The following is a 15,453-nucleotide window of genomic DNA, read 5'->3' on the forward strand; positions in this document are numbered from 1 at the left end:
ACAACTTTGTATATCTCTGAACACATTTTTAAACCTCCAAAACTGATGTCAATCATTTTCATACAAAATTTTATCGAGACACATTTAGTATACAGTTCCTTGCAAAAAGAACAATGTTAGATAGCTATTTTAGAAGTATAACTAATACTCCAGTGTAGTCTGCCACCACTCCCTAGTAACTTTCTGAATATGGAGCAATGTATATACACACTAGGGGATGGAAATTAATCTAAAGTGTATCTTATAGATGTTTCAATATCCGTGCCTATTTATGAGTTTACTGTCTTCTTAGGCATCTCGATCTGAGTGGCTATTTTAAATTTTTAGTTGAATCCAGTAACCCATCAAGCAGATATCAGAGTACAGTTTATGAAAATACATGGAAGCTTAGATAAATATTCCAGACATGAAAAATCTTATGACTGCTAAAGAAATATGGTACTTTAAAAGATTTTAAAGTAGTTATTTCCTGAATGTCTTTTTTCTCCAAACATTAGACCAAGTTGCATTGTTTACAAAAATTTATTCATACAAATTTTACACACTTTATATAACAGTTATCAAAGTCCTAGTTATAGATATCATGTGTGTAATAATACTTGGTTAAGATGTTTTTATAATCAGTTGCACACAAAATAAGAGCTTCAAGACTAACATCTACCTAAATTATCACTATATCATAAATCTGCTCCAGTTTAGTAAGGCTCTTGGCATTTCTATAAAGTATACAAAAGATTAAACTGGGTGATCACTGTAAAATGCTTGCAACTAGCCACGGGAACACTAAATTAGACTTCATAAATAAAAGTTTAACTAGAGCCCTATTTCACCACTAACAGCTGACACAAATACAGAAAACTCTGCCCATTATCCAAGAAACAAATAATTAAGACTAAAAATGCAAGCTGATGTGTTGCAGCATTGTAGGGCCACTAAATAGCCATCTGTGATTCGTGGCGATTTAAAAGGCGAAGAAAGGCACTAAAGCTGCAAACTGCATCCCGTGTCACATTGCCTGAGGAGACTGTGGAATTAAAGACAGATTGATCCTATACACAGGACTCAGGCATAGATCGAATGCCTCTGTTTTCACTGTCTGCAATGTGATCTCCTGGCAGCATCCATCCCGCCTGGGAATGCAAATACAATTGTTTTCTTTGATGTCTGACTTCATACTGATCAAATCCATAAAGGAAAAGGAAAGGTTCTTTAAACTTTAAAAACTAATGCTTAATTTTTTTTTTTTTTTTCTTTTTGTTTTTTTTTTTTTTTTTTCTTTTTTCTTTTTTTTTCCTAAAAATTTGTGCCTGAAATTCAGGAGATGGACTGGCTGGTTAGACTGTTGCTGCTTGATTTGGTTGCTGGGTGAAGGTTCTTTTGTTTATAAAGATTACTCTATATGTTTAAGGAATTGACAGGAAATAGACATGCTTTCTTTAGCCAAGAAAGGATACAAGGGTGGTTTGGGGAGCTTGCTTACCTCACTCTTGACCACAGATATAAGATACTACTCATACATAGGAAGATGAGGTTTAAATGATTTATCAGTTAATAAAACTGAGCAACATGTGAACACTACACATTCTAATATGACAAAGATTGGTTTTATGAAATAAATTTTACTAAGCAATAAGCCATAATGTAGAAAAATACATTTTACCTACAAACTCAATAAACAAGAAACAAAAGGTTCATATTTAGTGCATAATTACTTAGTGGTAGCTACACAGGAGTTCCTAAACTTTACAATAATTGCTTGCATCAAACAACAACAAAAAACAGAAGCATTCACAAGTTTAAGAGAAGTGACTGAAAAATGTTAAACAGTACTTAAACAGTGCAGAAGGGTGGGAAGAAAGGGTCTCCAGAAAAACCACAAAGGAAAAGGGTGGCTTCTACAGAGCTGGGTTAGAGGGGGAGAATCCTGGCCATTTCACAAGATGAGAAGCATTGACAGCACTGGAGAAAAACACATTGTACTTTGCATCCGTTTCCAATACCCAGCACACAAAATCAGGCAGGCAGTGAACCTGTGGCGGGACTGGACTCATTCCCAGCTTCCCAGACTTGGGGCAGCCTCATACCAGTCCCACTCCAGGGTCTCCTTCTACTGCCTTATGCTCTGCCTCTTCCAATATACCTCCATTTCCTTCACTTTGTTCCAATTGCCCTAACCTTGGGATATTAGGTTCCCTGGTGAATCAGGACGTACAGAAAAGAGGGCTTCCTACCCAAAACTCCCTTCTCTGTACAGTCCCTTAACTCTTCTCCCAGGGAGTGGAATGAATTCTGGGGAGAAGCACAATTTGGATTGAGCTGCTGTTGTATTAGAATTTCCTTCTGGGCTGAGTCTGAAGAGACAAATACACATAAAAGTAGAATCAAAGAAAGCGAAAATATTGGAATTGCCACCCAGCCAGTGGGACAGTGCCCACTTGAATATGTTAGGCTGGGCTTGAAGCAGCCTGCCCCAGAGACTCACTGGGAAAGAATGCCCTTCAGCAATTCTCCAAATCATGACCTCAAAATCCCCCTGGAGCAGGGCATCATTGTTTATGTACAGTAGCAAATGGTCAATATTAATATCTTCAGGCCTGTTGTGGATAAAAATACTATCCTTTTAATTCCAGTTTACAAAAATAGGAGTAATATTCAAAACAATGATTGTCTATCTATTTATTTTATATAAAAACATAAACAGCTCAGGCAAATTTTCAATCCTTGTGCACACTTTGTATGAATTGCTCTCTATTATACTTATATATATTCTTAATATATATATTTATAATATATATTGGTCCACAAAGTATATCTGTGCATTCTCTAGTGCTTTGTAAAAAGAAAAACAATATTATTATCAAAATATTCATTTAATGGCTTTACTTCATACATAAATACATGTTTGGATAGAACACATGAGCGATGACTGTTCAGTCAGTTTGGAAAACGACTTTTCACTGTGTCAGGGTTGTATACACAGGGTAGCAAGTAACTCATCGCTACAAATACGCTATTCGGCGTCCTTTGTTTTTAACCCTTTGTTTATACCTTTTCCCCAAGACGGCCGCCAAGTATTTCTTGACAGCCATTTGTTTCCGGTAGCGGCTGTAGCTGTCCGTGAAGATTCCATCCGAGTGGCGCTTGGAGAGCGGCTCCCAGTCTTCCTCCGCGCCGCCGCCTAGGTTCCCACTGCAAGGAAAGGGGTCGGGAAGAGGGTGACCGCGCGGGAGACACAGATTCAAGAGCTGCGGGCGCAGGCGCGCCCCACCCCACGCGGGCGTCTTCAGGGGGGACGCGGGGCTCGCACTGCCCACCGCGCCGCCTTCCTCCGCGGAAGCGGCTTTGGGAAGGGCTGCGATGGAAACCCCTCAGGGCCTCCCCACCACCCAGGATTTCCTGGCACTAAGTCCTACTAGTGGGGGCCCGGAAGGAGATCAGGGAAGATGGCACGCGATTTAAGTCTCTCCAAAGGCTGCCTTTTAAGATATGACCATCGGTAGGTTTGCGCTAGATCATCCTAACTTCCTCTCATCCCGGACATACAAAGAAAATAACCAAAAGGCCCTAAATGCCACGTCGGCTGCTACCATGGCATTTATATCGATCCCGCAATTCCTAGTCAAACAGGAGCACTCCTCTCCTTCCGCACGCTAAGTTGAAAAACGTGATAATAATATAAGTCGACAGGCTGTAGGCAATATTTTTCACCGCATGAATTATTCATTGCGAAAATGTAATCTGTTTTCCCGTGGGCTTTATTAAAATGTTGCCTTCTGCTGAGATAGGCTTCACGCAAGCCCTAAGCTCTGGATTTGTCTGGCGTGAGCAAAAACTGTTTCCCTAAGTGTCCAAATTTAGTGATTTGTTTACTTCGATTTGAATTTATAATAAACACAATGCCCCTCCCTCAAAAATGTCACGCTCAGAGGAAATCATAGCAAATCCTCCGGAAAACCTTGAAGGTTTAGAATGATGGCGGGGGGGCGGGGTTGGTTTCTCTTTCTTTTCTTTCAAAACGGATCAAAATCCGCGGTTTTTCTTCGTTTTTCCGCTCTCACCTGGTCTCCAGCTCTCCTGCCAAATTTAACATGCCACTTCAAAACCTCTCCCAGTCGCTGGCCGCGAGTACGCCCAGATCGCGGGGCTCAGACGCAACCTGAGGCCCAAGTGTACGCACGGACGTAGAAACTGCCCCTCCCGCTCAGTGCGCGTTCCACAACCACCCACCCCGGCGCGCGCGCACCATTACGTGCGGGTTAACTCTTTCACCAACTCTTACCCAACACCCTTGGTCACGAGGGACTGCAGGTACTTCCTGGCAGACAGCTGGTCCAGTACTTTGCGGTAGGCCTTGTTAAGGATCCCGTGGGCGACATCTCTAACGGGAGGCAAAATGTGTGCCCAGAGTCACTGCCTTGGCCCCCTCGGCAGCCCAAGACCCCACTGCCGGGCGCGTGCGCCCCTCCGCGTTCAAGGAGGGTGACCGGGAAACGCCTAGAGGCAAGGAACTTATGAATAGTTCCTAGAGAAGTTCCCGAAAGTGAATGCTGGGATTGAGAGTTAGTCCTGACCTCCGCAGATGGCAGGTCTGGAGTCTGCGTTCCCCATCTACCGAGGCACGCACTCAATGACATTCATCGGGCCACAGACCTTTCGGTCCCTAAGCGGCCCTTAAGTCCACAGAGATCCTCCCGTTCCTATTTTCCCGTTGGTCTCGTGGGATCCGGCTAGGCAAAAGAGAGACTTAAGGACTTTCATGAAAACGGACGTACTTTGTGGACCACCACCCTGCCCCTCCCACCACCTTGGTCCTTGAGCTACCGATCCACGGCCTGCGGCGGAGGCCGCGCTTGTAGTACCTCCTCTCTGCTGGATAGTAGAGAGCGTAGGCGTCTTGCAGCGCAGAGGCGGGGCTCCCTGCGCCTGGCGGGTCCGAGTCGTAAAAGTCCTGCAGTGAGTTTCCGTCCTCGTCGTATGCCTCATCCTCCGGACTGCGTGATAGCCAGAAAGAGTGGTCATTACAAGTCCTCCCCAGCTCTTCGAGGACCCAAAGAGAGGGGGGCGCACTGATTTTCCGGCCTCCTAAAGGTCCCCCACAAAGATCTGTCTTTTCTTCCTGGACGGGGGTGGGGGTAAAGGTAAGGAGGAGGGAACTACACCCAACAGAAATTCCTACTCTGCAAGGAAGCTTGCCCACCCCTCCGGAGAATAAAGGGTTGCCTTGCAAGATCAGCGAACCCTGGGAAAAAGAGGCGTCTCTGCTAATCAGGCATACCTAGCCACTGAAAAGAACTGCCCCCTCCCCTCCTGGCACCCGAGACTCCCGCAAGTATTAACGGTCAGGGACGAAAAAAGTTCTAGGAAATTAGACAGTGACCAACATGAAGACCCGAAGAGGGAGAGGCCCAAAGCGGAATGGAGAGGATGGGTTGGGTGGGTAGGTTGATGGTATGTGTGGCAACTAACTCTGGCAGTCACCCCCACCCGAGCCTCTGAGCCCAGGGGAGCCCTTCCCCGCACAGATGTAGGTCACGGAGAACCTCCAGCTTCTATTTCGGGCCTGAAAGGATCTGGCAGGAACATGAATAATAGATGCCCCTAAACTTAGCGGATTTGGTGTCGGCTCTTTCTGTGGTGTGTACACGCCCTCCGGTGCCTCTCGCCCCGGGAAAGTGCCAGGCATACGGAACTTTGAAAATAGCTGGAGGTGAAATAAGAGGGCTTTTCAGTACACTAAACAAATAGTTAACGCTAATCTGTTAATGATGGGGGAGCAGGACCCCATCTCAACCCCAGAGCTCAGGTCAACAAGGGACCAACATCGGGTACCCCACGACGTCAGTCTTCCTCATCTACCGCCTCCATGCTTGGTAAAGGGCAGAAGAGGTGGGTTAAAGCACAAAGCCCCATCATTTGGGGCCGCTGGAGAGACTCGGCCAGGACAAGCAGCTCTCCCTAATCAGGGTTGGAGTCCTACTTGTTACTCTGGTTGCCTTTTCCTCCATCGCTGGAGAGGCCAGAGCAAGGCAAGCACATCCCTCAGCACGCGCCACACCCCGTCTTTCCCTGGCGACCCGCCTCAGCCCTGGCCCTAGGTACTCCGAACCCAGATCTTTCTGACCACTTTTGTCCTGCCCTGTACCTAGACACAGAAGGTAGAACCCAACTCTACCGCCGAAACAACCGTCAGCCGCCCTCTGAGCCAGACGTTTTGGGCGCGGCTGGGAAGAGCTGCCCTCCTCACTGCCCGGAGCGCCACGCGGACACTGCGCTGCCCAACGTGTTTTCACTGTCCCGCACATCGGTGGGGATCCTCTGGGGCTGCGGTGGGGAACCCGGGCTACACCATCCGATTAGAAACCAGGGGTTAAGAAAAAAGCCAGGTTTTCTCCATCCTGGGGTAGCAAAGCTGTCTTCCCGGTCCTGCCTGCCTGCTTTCTCTTCCTCCTTCTTTGCATCCGCTTCTCCCCCTCCCTCGCAGTCTCATCCTTATTCTTCTTTTTCTCAAGTTGCTTTTTTCTTAGCCATAACCTGCCAACACTGCCCTCCCCAAGACAGTCTGGGACACAAAATGCAGTTGGAACATGGATCACTTGAAAGAAAGCTCTTCGGGAGAAAGAATTCGAATGAGGTGAAGAGGAAGGGCGGAGGGGAGAGAGACCCCGCCCCAATAATCAGAAAGCGCTGTAACAAAGCAAAGTCCGAGGGAGCCTCACACTCAACCCCCTGCCTACATTGGGAACCGATGTTCTCCGAACTCGTCCTAAGAATAGGTAAAAGAAGCCAAACTGGGGGCCCTGCCCTGCCCCCCTCCCTCGGGCCAGGTTGGAGGAAGGAAGGTTTCTCCAGCGCTGGGAAGCTCACTAGCTGTACCCGGGTGCCTGGAATGCGTAAAGTTGGGGGAGGGGCGCCGAGCCGTCGTGGAGCCTGCCTGGCCCTAAGGATTAGCTAGGGCCAGGACCCGGGCACAGCCAAGACTGGCAGAGAGAACTGGGGTACCGGGAACAATGCTTAGTAGCCGGTACCCGGGAAACTGCAGGAGGGCGTCCGTGAGAAAGTGTTCGCCAAAGGGAAGCCCCAGCTCAACCCAGGCGCCCAGCACCTACCTGATCCCAGGGAACCGGAGTCCGGCGGCGGCAGGTGAGCAGTAGACGCTGCTATGCATTATTATTCCATAGACCAACAGGGCCAACCTTGCTCCGCTACACATGGTCATTCTGCGCAGGATGGAAAAGAGGACACACAACCGTAAGAACGCCCCTGGCCTTCCACCCTGCAACCCCAAGAAACTCCGAAAGCAGGGGGATGGAGCTAGCTTCTGCTCCCTGCGTTGAGTACTACTTAGCGACAGCCAGCGCGCGCCCTGCCACTTCTCGATTGCTATAGTTAATAAGAAAATGTGTTTGCATATACCCAGCTCCCAATAACTAGACCTGGTACAAGGAAAGCTAATTCGTACCCTGATGCCAATGCTGGCGGGAAAAAAAAATCAGCAGTCAAGTGAGTCGTTTGGTTTGATGAGATTTTCCCCTTACTATTCAACTCTTACCGCTGCTGAGAGGATTTGCTGCCAAAAAGGATGGCGGGCAAAGGGCTCCTTCAAGTTTCTGAGCTGGAATCACAACCCGAGAGGCATCACCGTCTGGCGTTGGTGTCTGAGAAGAAGCCGCAGGAATGAGCAGGAGCAGCAGGAGGAGCTGGAGGACTTGTTTGCTGAGGCTAGTATTCTGTTCAAAAGTTTGTAGACTCGAAACTAGGAAGGAGCGTGACTTGGAGAGATGCAGAATAAAGACGAGGCGATGAGCTAAAGGGAGGGGAGTAGAGTGGCTCTGAAGTCCACCAGGAGAAAGAAGCAAGTGATTAAGGAAAAGAGGGAAGTCAAAGAAGGGGAGGAAGGAAAAAGAGAGGTCCGGCAGCGCAGCCGGGCCGCCCGGTCAGGCAGCTTCTAGAGTCGGCAGCGCCTTCTCTGCTCTGAGGTCCCTCTGGCTGCGTCTGAAGATGCGGCTGCTTCTGCTGCTGCCGGTGGTTACAGAGGTGACCGGACGTCTGCTTGTATTTATATATGCAGATAGCAAAAAATCTATCTGATCGTGGTTTTGGGAGAACCCTCTTTGTCAACATCTGTCTGCCTATTGCCTTTAAGTACAGAATATTTTGTTGCACTGTTGCGCTCCGATTTTTATTCATGAAGTGACTTCCTCTTTTTTTTTTTTCAGTCACGTAATGATCGAGTATCAGAAAAAGACGTCAGCATCCTAGTCCCTCAAGGAACATATTAACTATTCTGTGCTGTCCTCTAGGATGATAAGATCCGGAGTCATCGACTTCTCATAAACACCTTTAACTCATACAATTCAATGTTTAAGAAGTCCAATTATTTTGATGGTTTTCAATTTCACCCATTTCTCAAGGACAGGTAAAGAATTCGTAGAATTTCTAGGATGGTAAAAGTCATATTTTTAACTATATCTCTACAGTTTCTCTTTACTTTTTCATCAAATCTTACCAATGCAAGCTCTGACCTCTGGAATTAAGCACCATCAAGCTCTCCTATTAATAAATTTAATTTAGATCTCCTAATTTCTTGCGTATGTTCTTTTGGATAGACAATTAAATGTGGAAGTCGTTTTATTTTTAAAGGAAAGTCTTGGAGGATTTTCAGTAAATCTCTAAGGAGTCTGGCTGTCGTTGACAGTCTAGCTACCAGTAGATGGATTAGAGCTAAGAGTTAAGGCTGTGTCCGCAGCTGGCCTGTGGAGCTGTCCATACTCTGGGTGCTGAATTGTTTGGGCGCAGATGCTACAAACGTTGAAAATTGCCACCAGTTTAATTTTCACCAGAGCCTCTCAATATGAAGATTTGGCAGTGGTGCTTAAATGTAGCAATTCATTGTCTAAATCACCCCGCTGTTCAGATACAACCCCCTTGCAATATTCATGACTGTCCTAATGCTGACAACCATCTCTATCCCTGCCTTAGTTTTCAGTAAAGAGAATTCTCAGTCCTGGATCTCTAGATTTCCTGTTTGCATACCTTCGCACTTTCTGTGGCTCTTACTGATTTTAAAAATTGAAACTGCGACATCATGTTTTCCACAGGAATTGAAATTTTAAGAGTTTAGGGGTGAGAAACGTTTTTTACACTTTTTTTACAAGTGAAATTCTGCTTGGGGAAATACAGCCAGACTGGGAAACAGGAGGATTCCCAGTACAAGTTCACTTGCTGAGGGTTTCTAATAGAAATCCCTCCCTTGGGAATGGTTAATTTTTTTAACTGAAAATGACGTATGAAGAGGAAAGCGATAAGGGAAGACCACATCCACCCTGAACTTTCCAAGTCCCTGAGTAATTCAAGAAGATTCATAAATTTCTACTCCAGTAAGAGAGTTCAGGTCTGTTTCTTTTAAAAAGTGAATCAGATCTATAATATTAATGTGCATTTTAATTGTTTGGATCTTACACAAAAATAAGAGTCTGACAATTAAGTAGGAGTGTTTCCTGTTACTATGATTTGAATCTAATATTTAAATAAACTGTATTTACTCTGTATGCTTTTCCCAAAACGTAATGCTCCTCATTCTCAATGCCATTCCCGCTCTTATTTGAGATTTAATGCTTCCTCCAAGAAGGTAAAGTTTTACTTATTCCTGGACATGAGTGGCCCAAAACTGCCTGCTTCCTCAGTTTCTTCCTAGCTATGCTCTAGACCACCTGCCTTCTATAAAGCTTCAAACACAACTACATGGGGATGAATCTCTTTGTCTTGGTTGCATATGTTTGCTGATTTATCTTGGAGTATTTACATGTGTGTGTTCGGTATTCAGTTCTGCCTCTGCTCCCACACAAAGAGCCTGCGGTGAACACCACCGGATAATCAAGCAGAGAAGGCTTTCTTACTAAAGCGCCCAAAGCTATTACCTACTGTGGCTTTCCTGTCTTCCGCCTTGCTTCACGTCAAAGGTGAACCCCATTAAAATCCTTACTCTTTCCTCCCACGCAAATTCCGAAATGAGTTCAATCTGGAGAAATATTTGAAAATTTCCAAGACTCCTTGTGCAATTCACTCAACTTTAGTAAAGGGAGCCACCATGTGGGGAGTTTGTTGACTTCACGGCCTATAAAAGGGGGAAAATCACAAACAAGAATAACTTTCCGAGGTGGTTCAACTACTGGCTCCAAGGTCCCAAAAGAGTCTGAACCGTGCATCCGGCTTACAAAAGCTGTGGCCACTTGAACTCTTAACGGTTTAAGTACTCAGTGCGAACTCGGGGCCCCGAACCCCCGAATCATAAGCCTAGAATCGGCAGACCATTCATTCACTGGAGTGAAAGAGTAAGCTAAGGACTTGAGAGTCTTGGTCACTGGCCTCCGAAAAATCAATCTTCAGAGATCCATAATCTATTGCTCAGCTCAATCTAAAGACCCACCGGCCCCGCCCCACGGTATTGGAACCTTCAACGAGATCATCCCGTAGATTTTTTTTTTTTTTTTTTTTTTTTTTTTCATTACCAATGACTGTCTCTAAGTAGGCGAGTTTAGCGTCTCCCCAGCGGGAGGCTTTCCTGATCCTGACAGTTCTGGCCTTGGGCCCTAGGTCGCGAAGAGGCGAAGAAGGCTGAAGGAGAAGAGGAACTAGAAGCTGAGCTCGCGGGAGGGGTCCGTGAACTGCCGAGTCTGGGGCTGCAGCCCTGCCGCTCAACCCTCCGACCTGAGCGCCGGCCCTCTCTGCTTTCTTTTGGGTAGAGAGTGAAGTCTCAAAAGACCAAAACTACCTCCCCCCCACCCCCCACCCCCCGTCTCCTCCTAAGAGTGGGAATTTGCTTCTAATCTCGGGGAGATCCCAGCGGGAGTGTGCGGGGCTTTGTGCCCCGGAGCAGGGAAGAGGACACCCATCTGCCCCAAACGCCAGCTGGAGAGACTCGGAGCCACCCTGCACACACTCAGGAGGTGTCCCAGCGAGGACAGGGTAGGAAACCAAGACCCGGCACACTTGTTAGCTACGAATGCAGACGCCAACCTGGCTGGAGGTGTAGGGCGGAGTCTAGGCTGTGGATCCAAAGGACTCTCAACTAAGCGACCTTTCTGGGAGAAAGGAGAAGGGAAGGGGTTAGAGGAGACTGTGGCAGGGCAAAACAAGGGGCAAGAGCCTTCTAAAGTTATGTTGTTCTTACTCAGTTTCTCTTCCAAGGGGGGTTTTACATCCTCCTGTGGTAACTGAGATTAAGAGCATGAGAGAAACCTCTCGATCGCTTATATATAATTGAAAATGGGGGCTGCGGGCAGTAGAACTTTCTATTTGCAGACAACACCAAGGAATTTCAAGTCTTCTTTTCAACACTCCCATTCCTTACTCGCACTCCCCGCTCCAAGACTTCCCAGACTGAAGAAATTTCTCCTACCAGGAATGTTACATTACCTGGAATAATGTTCAGTCGGAAAAAGTAGAGGAATCAGGGAAATCCTCAGTGTAGGTCTCATCTCATCTGTGCCCTCTGGGAGGCAAAATGACTAAAGACCTCTGGGGCTGAACCCTGACCTTCCAGGAACAGGTTGTATGGAGATATTTGTTGGAAATTATGAAAGCCCCTGTATTTCAAGTCCCTAATTTTTCAACTTCTTTTTATCCCATTAGTTTTCCAGATGTGAAAACAGGTCAACACCACCTTAAAGTCAAACTAACACTTTCCTGAATTATTTTTCTAGACACAGCTGCCTTTCTGATGCTCAAGGCTTGAACAATGAATCAACACTCCATTCAGAAAACTCTTTAGCCAACAAAGAAGTAGATATTTTTATTCAAGCAGGAGAATTATGTCTGGTATATTTCCTGACAGTTTGAATTTGCAGATGGTTTCACAACTTTAGCAAATACAATAGTATGTGTATTGTCTTATCTAAGCCAAATCCCTGCTCTTTGAACCATCTCCACTTGGGAAATCTAGTTTCCCTCCATTGCATGGGAATCTTCAACCTGCTCCTCCCTTTCTAGCCCCCATATTGCAAATCAGTGATATAAACTAAGTCATCTGGCCTTTAAGCAAACCAGTGAACTGGCACTTAGTTTCCTAGGTAAGGAGATTTCCGGTACCTTCCTTTTGGCCCACTTACTCAGAGTACTCATAGTTTCTATGTATCACATCCCTTTAACTGGTCACTGAGCTCTCTACAGTGCCCTTTATCACCACCATCTCCATGTCCTACCTCTTCGTATTTTTTAAACCATATAAAAGGGCATGTTTGCACAAAGCATTCTCACACATTCTTAGCGTAAATAATACTAAATTGGGGATGGAAAAACCATAGTCTCATTCTGTTCTTTTCTAGTCAGTTCTTAGCATAAGAATCAGACTATAGTGAACAAGTTTGATAGAGAACATCATCCTATTCTATGAATTACAAAAGTGAATTATAACACTGTATTCAATTTCACTCTAAACTTTTTCTCTTCTGACTCTTCCAGAAAATGTGATGACTGATGACTCACTTCATACTGATTACACCTGTAGGGAAACCCAAATGTTCTGCAGCAGAACATCATGACCATCACTTACTGGACTGCCTGCATCATGCTCTTCTGAACTCACTGTGAAGTAAGGAGCTGATGAGCTTACCCATAGTGTGTCATGACTTCCCTGACCTTCAGAATGTAGTGCCTCACACACTCTGAAAAACAACCAGAAAAGGAAACCTTTCCAAACCACACGAGCAAAGCATTTCTCTTTAATCCAAGAACAGAATTACATATTCAAAAGGGCCAAAAAACTTTGCCAGGTCTTATAAGTCACAAATCAGACACCCAAAAAACACAGCAGAGTGTTTACAAACCTTTGCTGTAAGTTTGGGTGATTTCAAGTGCCCCATGTCTATGCATCTTTTAAGACTTAATTGTCTGAACATTAGTTTAATGGGGACCAGAATCTTCACTGTGAAACATCTGCCAAAATTTCCTGAGATTTCCAAAACATCTCCTCTTAAAAATCTAGGAAAAGAAAGTCCTTGCTACTTAAGTCTAAATCCTCTGCTCAGTAAGACTTAAATGCAGGAGGAAAAGCTTGGAGAGGAGCCAGGAAACCCAACATCCTAATGAGTTTCTGAGATAGCTTCCGAAAACGTTGAAAGAGGGATCTGTGTGCAAAATAAAACAAGGTTTTGTGTGAAAATCACAAGAGGACTTTGCTCTATGAATTCATAACATCTCTGATAGCTGCCCTACAGGCTCAAACTCAGTCCTAAGTATCTATTTGTAATAATTTTGTAAAAACTTTGTCATTATCCTTATTACTAACTCTCTGTGGTAATAATTCTGCAAATAATTTCATTTTTCTTTTTGCAGTGCTGGGGACAGAACCCAGAGCCTCTTCCACGTACATAACTACTCTACCTCTGAACTACACCCCCAACCCACGCAAATACTTTATAAATAATCTTCACTCTCTACCCAAATATATATAGGCATGAAAAAAACTATCGTCTGCGTGGAATACAATTATATTTGTCATAAGTTTACTAGTTGAAATTTTTAAGTATTATTGCTTTAAACTATTTTAAATTCTTCCTTCCAAAAGAATTGAATGATGTTGCTATTCCCCAGATAATAACAACAAATACAACAACAACAGCTAGTTAGTGTATACATATCATGCTAAGTGCTTAACTAGCGTTCTTCCCCTTCATAACAATCTTCTTCATAGTCACTGTTATTACTTCCCTTTTACTTCCATTTTACAGATAAGAAACAGGCTCAAGCAGGTTAGATAACTTATCCAAATTCAAATTCAAGTTTTAATGACTCCAGAGAGTCTTAATGACCATAGTATGTTATGCTGGCTTACATATTTATTTTCTCTAGAGTTGTCATAAATACAAATTATTAGTTTAATATTAGTCTTAATCTAAGACAACTCAACTGAGAAAGCCAGTTTCTTATTAATTTTCCAATTAAAAATTGTGTTTAATAGACATCAGCTGCTATTAACATCATTGAACTAGCTACATTAAAACTACAAAAGTATCATATAGTTTTGAGTGTTTCTTTTTGAAGAATATGTATGCTGCTAAAAATCATGGAGACTAATAGTATGCTGCATATTCTTATTTGCATACACTAAAAGGTTAGAAATATTGCTGTCCTGAGTCATTATTTAAAATGATTCCATACTTAAGAATATAATAAAAGTTTTAGTGATGGGTCTAAGTTTTTAAAAATTCATTATTTTTAAGTTCATCTTTTAATGTCCATTATAAGATCACCATATCTTATTAAATCATCATGTAATTCAATACTACATAAGCCATATGATTGCTGGTGAGTCAAGACTTTTGTGAGTCAAATGAGATGATATGTATTAAAAACTGTTTTACAACAGTAGATCCTAGACCAATAGAAAGGAAGGGAAATTAACATTATTAAGCTCCTTCTTTGATAGTCATGATATTCTGTGTTAGCAAACATTTTTTCATTTAATCCTCTTGTTGTGAGACAGACATTATCATTTCTGTGTGTGTGTGTGTCTGTGTGTCTGTGGGTGTGTGTGGTGTTCCTGAGGATAGAATTCGGTAGGCAAATTCTATACCACTGAGCCACACCCAGCCCCTATTGTCCCTATTTTTACTGATGACTAAACCAGGACTCTTACAGGTGAAGTATCTGACCCACAGCCCACAGCCAGCAAATGACAAAGTCAGGTTTCAAACCCAGGGCTATTTCCAAAGTCAGTGTGCTCTCTTCTCTCAGTTGACCTTCCTTGTTATAGCTACGTAATTACCATTATTTACATGGGGAGAAGAAGTATAGTTTAAAAAAAAAACACTTGTTAACAAAACATCAGTTTTAAGGCAATAGTTTGAACAATGGTTCTCACTTTTTTCCTGACATTTTAATATAATTCAAGTTATTAGTAAGTATCATTTCCAAGAACATTTAAAAGGGGTAAAGTAGTATGTAAGATTGCACTCACAGGAATTTTAAAATGTGATAAAGTTTCAGCAATTTAAACAGTGTGGTGCTGGTTAAATAATAGATCAAAGGAATAAATAGATCAAAGTATATAAATATAAAGAAATAAACATTAGTGTGCCATTTCCAACTGGAAGAGTAGAATACAGAGACAACTGATTCAAATTGGAAAAAGAGAAAAATTACATTGCTCCTTCATATTTTACAACATCAAATATATCCAAAGGGGTTAAAGATATAACATGTAAAAGAAAGTCACAAAAAGGCTTAAAAAATACATATGCATAACTTTAGAATTACGAAGGAAACTCTAAGACTGGTAGTTAAAATGAAATTATAAAGAAAGAGAATAATAAATTGACTAAAACATTCTTAATTTCTCTGTGCTGAAATCTACAAACCAGGTGTGGAGGTAGTCCCAGCTACTCAAGAGGCTGAGGCACGAGTATCACTTGAGAGGCAGGAGTTGGAGGCCAGCCTTGATAACATAGCCAGATC

General features: G+C 43.7%; 1 protein-coding gene across 1 annotated transcript; it reads right to left on the reverse strand.

The window, feature by feature from the left end:
• Nucleotides 1–503: 503 nt before the first annotated feature.
• Nucleotides 504–7,254, reverse strand: ADCYAP1 (adenylate cyclase activating polypeptide 1). The gene is made up of 5 exons (XM_079108370.1): nucleotides 7,107–7,254; nucleotides 4,860–4,991; nucleotides 4,280–4,378; nucleotides 3,049–3,189; nucleotides 504–1,959 (listed from the first exon to the last, which is right to left on the reverse strand). Exons 1-5 carry the CDS (start codon nucleotides 7,214–7,216, stop codon nucleotides 1,896–1,898), a joined length of 546 nt encoding a protein of 181 aa, XP_078964496.1. The 5' UTR covers nucleotides 7,217–7,254; the 3' UTR covers nucleotides 504–1,895.
• Between the last annotated feature and the right edge of the window lie 8,199 nt (nucleotides 7,255–15,453).

The sequence above is a fragment of the Sciurus vulgaris genome, assembly GCF_902686455.1.
Source record: "Sciurus vulgaris genome assembly, chromosome: 13".
In the NCBI taxonomy this organism is placed as follows: domain Eukaryota; kingdom Metazoa; phylum Chordata; class Mammalia; order Rodentia; family Sciuridae; genus Sciurus; species Sciurus vulgaris.